Here is a 6678-nt window from a genome sequence, read left to right on the forward strand (position 1 = left end):
ACAAAAAATTCCACCCGCTATATATTTGTTGTTTAAAGCCCTATAAATATTCTCCATTAGATTATAAGTAGCTAATGTAGTTGAAGAGTTTTTTCTAAAGCCGAATTGCTCCTGCGTTAGCAGGTTATGTGTATTTAAGTGGAAAATCATTCTTTTATATATAACTTTTTCAAAAATTTTAGAAAAGATTGGGAGTAAAGATATAGGTCTATAATTAGACATGTCGGTTTTATCCCCTTTTTTGTGTATGGGTATTATTTCAGAATATTTTAATCGAGCAGGGAATATTCCTGTAGACAATGACTTATTAAATATGTAAGTTAATGGTGATGATATATATGGTGCACTTGCTTTTATTAATTTGGTAGTAATTCCATCATATCCACAAGCTGCTTTGAGTTTTATAGATCTTATTATCTCTTCTATTTCATTGCTGTTAGTTGCTTTTAATACCAATTTCTGAGATGGTTTTGGAAATGAAGTGTATAAATAATCCATGAACTTCTTATCTGTTTCCACAGTATTATTTGTCCATTTCTCCATAGAATTGCTTATATCTAAAAAAAAGTTATTAAACGATCTTGCTATATTTTTGTAGTCCTGAGTGATATTACCCTTTATCACTAAGTCACCTTAGTAGAAGCTTGGCTATTTCCAGTCATGTTTTTTATAATTTTCCAGGTTGTTCTTGTTTTATTATTGGAAGTTCTTATGACTTTGTTCAGATATAACTTTTTTGCTGTTGAGATAACTCTACTTAATATCTTGCAATACATTTTATAGTGTTCTTTTAATCTAGAATCATTATTGCTCTTAATTTTTATATAGAGTTCCCTTTTTTTATTATATGATTTTATAATTCCTGGGGTTATCCATAATTTATTAGCATCTATACTTTGTGATTTTGTGATCTGAAAACATGAATTTAGAATCCTAAGGTTAGTATTTAAAAAGTTATTAAACATTGTATCCACATCACTATCTACAAAAATATCATCCCATAATTCATAGCTCAGATTAATTTGGAAGTCTAATAGAGAGGATTCGTTGATGACCCTACGGGTATACCTCTGATTTTGCTTCATTATATATGTAACATTGTATATTATAATGATCTGCCCATCGTGATCAGATAATCCATTTTCCCATGGAAGAACACTGAAACTTTTGTTTTTATATTTGTTAATAATAATATTATCTATTGCTGTGGATGAGTTAGAGCAAATTCTAATCGGAAATGTAACTGTACTATATAGCCCGTATGAAGCTAGTAGCGAATCCAGTTTTTGTTTGTAATTAGTATCCACCAGGTAATTTATATTCACATCCCCACATATTATTATGTTTTTTGAGTTTTTGTACAATTTGTTCAGGAATTTGTTTAAATTTTCCAAGAAATAATTAAAATCACCAGTTGGGGCCCTATAAATACATATTATGTACATACTTGGTGAATTCACTTGAACACCACACATTTCTAGATCTTTCTCTTTACATGTAACAATATTGTTTATATGTGTAAATTGTATATTCATTCGGACAAAGATACATACACCTCCTTGCTTAAAATTTTTCCTACAGTATTTGCTAGCTAATACATATTGGTTCAGAGTAATACTGTTTATTTCAAACTCTTTTAAATGATGCTCTGATAAACAAATAACATGCGGTAGCTCAGAAGTAAATGCTAATATTAATTCATCTGTTTTATTATTGATACCCCTAATATTTTGGTGGTAAATTATGAAGTTATTTTGATTCATTACATTAAAATTATTTGACTTAAAGTTACCTTTATCATACTTATCTAGATTTATATTTCCCATAAAAAATCTTTATTTCTTGCCATTGATACTTTTTTATTACGTGTAGATTGTCTACTACGTTTACTATCTGGAATCGGGTTCTGTAGTGGATTTCCACTCATTGTACTTGGTATCGCTTTATCTTTGCTATTCGTATCTATTATATTATTCCCTAATTTGCATTTATTTGAGTTAATGCTCACTGCTTCTTTACATCTTACTGTTGACATTTGTTGTTTCTCAGAGCCCTCCCCACCTACAACACCTTCACATGTCCTCATTGTCTGTTCACCCTCACTCAGGTTTTCACTTTCCCTATCTTCTTCCTTTCCCCTTCCTTTGTCTTCCTGTTGTGGCTTCTTTATTTCCATATTTATTTTGTCCGCTTTATCTTCTTGACCGTGTGCCTCTAAATCTTGTACCCAATGTTGGGCATCACCCAGACATCTCCACTTTAACACAATTGGTACCGATTTGCTTATGGTAAACAGACTATTTATCACTGTTGCTAGTCTTTTAGCAGTATGCTCTTTCCCCTGAGAATTTAAATGCAAACCATGTCTGGTGAATAAGTAATAGTGAATAAGTGAATAAGTGAATAGTGAATAAGTAAGCCTTTTCTAACTTCACGAGTTTTCTATTAAACTTCTGAACTTCATCAAGGTCATATCTGGGTGGGACATTTATCACTATAACATTTGTGTGATTACGAGAATTAATTATCTTTTTTAATGCTCGCATTCCCAAATTAGACTCATTTCGACCAACATCATTTGAACCACCCCACACAACACACACATCAATTAATTAATTAATTGATTAATTTGAGAACTTTCATATATACCTCCCCCACTACCTCAAGCAATGTCCTTTTTCTGATTACAATTGTAACCTTTCTTATCCAACATATTTTAATCAAAGTCAACTAGAATATTCCATTTTCTTATCAAATTCTCTAGTATTTGTTCATGTTACTGACATCCATTCTAGAGACCAAAATCAGCCATATTTATAAAATATGTAACACATATGTATTTACAGTGTAATGCCAGCATGATTTTTAAACTCCATCTTTAGAATACTCTTATTTTAATGTTTCTTGTATAATTCCTCAAATCCTTGTTCAAAAACAATAGGTTAGTGTACTGTTAGGGTGTCGCAAATGTTCTGAAAATTGTGCATGTGTTTGGTGTCTCTGTTTTACATGTGCATTAGCAAATGATATGAAAATGATCCACGTTATTATTGTAGATAAGTACTAGACTGTGATAGATCCAACTGTGTTCTTAATTTTTAAACATCTATTTAGCAAGAGAATGTTTTAGACAGAATAACCCTAAATTTATCATTTCCATTGGCAAATGAAGTTCTTGAAGTACCCAAATAAAGCAAGGTCTAATACATATAAAATAGAGCTCATGCTCCTAAATCCAGATAGGCAGAGAAGAGTTAGCAGATCAAACCTGAGACAGATGGATGGCTGGAATGGAGGATGAGCTAAGATACTTAGGGTGAGAGAATGGATTGAAAAAATATATTGGAAGTGTCCAGGGCCCAAAATGGGTTGTAGAGCCATTAGTAGGAGTAGGAGTAGTAACATAAACTTAATTGAGAAGTTCCAGAATGTAGTGAAATTTATGGCAAATGTGAGTCATACTGCGTGACAGAGTGGAGATTTGAGCTTAATCTACAATCTGTACTATTTAACATTGTACATAGTTACTTTTCAGTTTGTCAAAATTGTCTACACAGATAGAGCTGTAAATTCCTTGGAGTCCTTGTATCCAGGCATCAAATTCATTTCTGCCTTCCTCTGGTTTACATGATGTATCAATTATATCTTGAGCACAAGAGAGGGCATCTGAACTGGCACTGCAACATATGTCATGAGATGAAATAATATTTCATGGGAAAACAGACATTCAGTTTTCATTATTACAATGCAGCTATGTCTGGATGGGTCAGAGAGCCAGGGTTCAGTTATTCTGGCTAAGAGTGATACTACAATTAAGATACAGTTAAAAACTACAATTGAAACAAATGGTGGTATAAATTTTGAAAAATGTTTCCATACATTCTTAGTACAAATTGCACAAAGTAAAACACAGTTAAAGGAGCTGAACACAGATTGTGTGGCATAACCTGGTTTGTACACACCTCTCTTCAGGGAAACATCAAGAAACTCCCCTCCAACTTCTGTACACTGTTTCAAACGTGCAAAAGGCTTAGTTTGTTCATGAAGGCACCAGACCATTCTAGAAGTTTTACATAAATAAAACAGTAATTGCAAACTTAAGTCAAGCAGTCTGAGCTAGGATGCAACAAAATGCAAATGTGGGTGTAGACATAGTGCAGAGAGTGCTGTAAATTGCATATTAGCTAAGTGCAACCCATAAGAAGAGGACAAAACAGTGGTGTTATTGTGTGAAAGAAGAACTGTTGTCAAGATCTTAAATGGCTACTGACAGTGAGACAATTAGGGTCCCAAATACTGATGAACATTACAATACAAAATGGTGAGGTCATATCTCTGCATTTTCATGTTAATCTCTATAGCTACAGAAAATATTTAGATAAAATTTTAATTTTAATTCTATATCAAAGGCTAATGGGTGAACTTTACTTCTAGATTTTAAAGGGTTCTTATAATGATGGATGATACACAGAATTACTTGGTTTTTGGACCGAAAAAGTAAAAAAAAAAACAGTAATTCTGTGAACTTTACTTCTGTTTATATCAAAATAATGTAACCGTTATTATATTAAGATGAAATCAAAATCAGTTTTCTCAAAAAGAAGTTATTATGCAAAAGAGACTGTTGATGTACATTTGCCTCAAATAACAAACTTTAATACCATATGTCAAATGTAGGCTACATGTTTTGGTATGTGACCAATACCACAATCTGACTTTCTTTACATGAATATTTGATGAAAGAATGTAGGCCTACTTAACATTAACATATTTTTATTGCAAATATATTAGAATGGCTCATCTGCATATATATAGCATACAAAATGTTTCTATGTATAATATTAAGCAAAATTTATTGAGATTATTGAACTGTATGTTGAAATGGTTATTGCAAATTCAAGAAAGCACACATCATCAGGTAGTGATCAAATTCTGGTAGAACTGATTCAAGCAGCAAGTGAAATATTATGTCCTGGGATCCATAGACTCCTTAATTTTATTTGATGTGAGGAAGAATTGCCTAAGCAGTGGAACAAGTCTTTTATTGTACCAATGCATAATATGGGCATCAAGGTTTAGACCATGTGCAGAAGAAATTATTAGGGATAAGTGGTATGGGTTTGGGCATAAGAGGTCAACTTTTGCATTCGTGAGATACTGAAGAAAAAATATGAGTACGATGAGACAGTACATCAGCTATTCGTAGACTTCAAGAAAGCCTATGATTCAGTTATGAGGGAAGTATTGTACAATATTCTGATAGAGTTTGGAGCACCCATGAAACTAGTTATGCTGATTAAAATGTGTTTAAACAAAATGTTTATTAAAGTCCATATAGGTAAATATTTGAATAATTTTCCTATCCAGAATGGTCTAAAACTTGGAGATGCTTTATTGCTATTGCTTTTTAACATTGGTTTAGAATATGCCATTAGGAAGATCCAGGAAATCCAGGTGGGACTGAATTTAAATGAGATCCATCAGCTGCTGGTCTATGCTGATGATGTAAATCTGTTGGGAGATAACCAGGGCTTGAGGTGGGGTGGGTTGCGGTGGGATGGTATCCCGGTTCTTTTCTAAATGGCTTAAAAGCATCCTGTTACTTCTTTGGCAGTAAATGCAATGTACAATACCTTTTTTGTTGTTGTTATCTGTTTCATGGTTGTACAGGCTACTCCCCTGCATTGTCTAACTAAATTTTGCTTTTGTGTGGTACTGTTTGAAGCACCCGAGAATGCACAGTCCCACATCACATTTCTCGCACTTCATCTGAACATGTTTCCTCTTTCCACGTGCAGAACAAACACGGCATTTCATTCTCATGGCACAAGAGGTCGGCCAGTGATGTTGATGGGCCTCCTCTAGACAAAATATTGTAGATGACAGAGCAGGAGGTCGACCTAATGGGCGTTGTAGTTGGGAGCGACACATTACAGCATGTTCCAGCATGTTGCGCATAAGGGTAAGACGAAAGTCCCTATGTGACAGTTTCCACCAGAGGATAATAGCAGGATGAAACTGTTCGGAATCGTCAGATCCAGTAAATGTAAGACGCTTGTTTGGCAGCAATAAGAGTTTTTCAAAGAAAGTAGGGGGTAGGCAATTTTCCTTTGTATCAACTTCTGCCAAATACCCTGAATAAGCTGAGAAACTTGTGAAGATAGAAATATATAGGCTTACGGCCAGCACACTTTTATGGCATGGGGTTTCTGCTAACAAGCCCAAGTGTTACAAACAGGAAAGATTTTATACTGCAGAACTGTTGTGTGTATGAGCGGAAAAATTTTATACTGCAGAACTGCTGTGTGAAGAATTTTTTAGTTAATTCCATTCATTTCTCATAAAAATTGTATTAGATAGAGCAATTCCAAATACAACGCTCAAGAGCTCTAAGTGGAACTGGCATTTAAACATAGAGCAGAAACGTGGATTTAAACCCCTGCAAGCAGCGGGCATTTAAATAAACCCCGGTCAGCTAACTTTACCTGTGTTTCAAAACTCTGGTGGTTAAAGGCTAAGGAAAGATTAATTTTCGTATTCTTAAGACCGATAATAAATTATACAATGTCAGAAACAGTTTGTCCTTCTCTTGCCTTGCATCCCATCCCATCCCAATGCGGAGGTGGCCTGTCTCCAACAGAACAGTTGTTTACAACAAAATTTTAAGTTTTTCTATTG

The 6678-nt window shown here is 33.8% G+C and overlaps 1 protein-coding gene across 3 annotated transcripts in view; it reads right to left on the minus strand.

The window, feature by feature from the left end:
- LOC111871920 overlaps positions 1–6678 on the minus strand; it is a 23984-nt gene that overhangs the window by 4981 nt on the left and 12325 nt on the right. For all 3 annotated transcript variants that reach the window (XM_023865324.2, XM_023865326.2, XM_023865325.2), the window contains exon 3: positions 3529–3677. In XM_023865324.2, the coding sequence (XP_023721092.1) occupies positions 3529–3677 (149 nt within the window). The remainder of the gene's footprint in view (positions 1–3528; positions 3678–6678) is intronic.

This window comes from Cryptotermes secundus, unplaced genomic scaffold, assembly GCF_002891405.2.
Source record: "Cryptotermes secundus unplaced genomic scaffold, Csec_1.0 scaffold1831, whole genome shotgun sequence".
NCBI lineage: Eukaryota > Metazoa > Arthropoda > Insecta > Blattodea > Kalotermitidae > Cryptotermes > Cryptotermes secundus.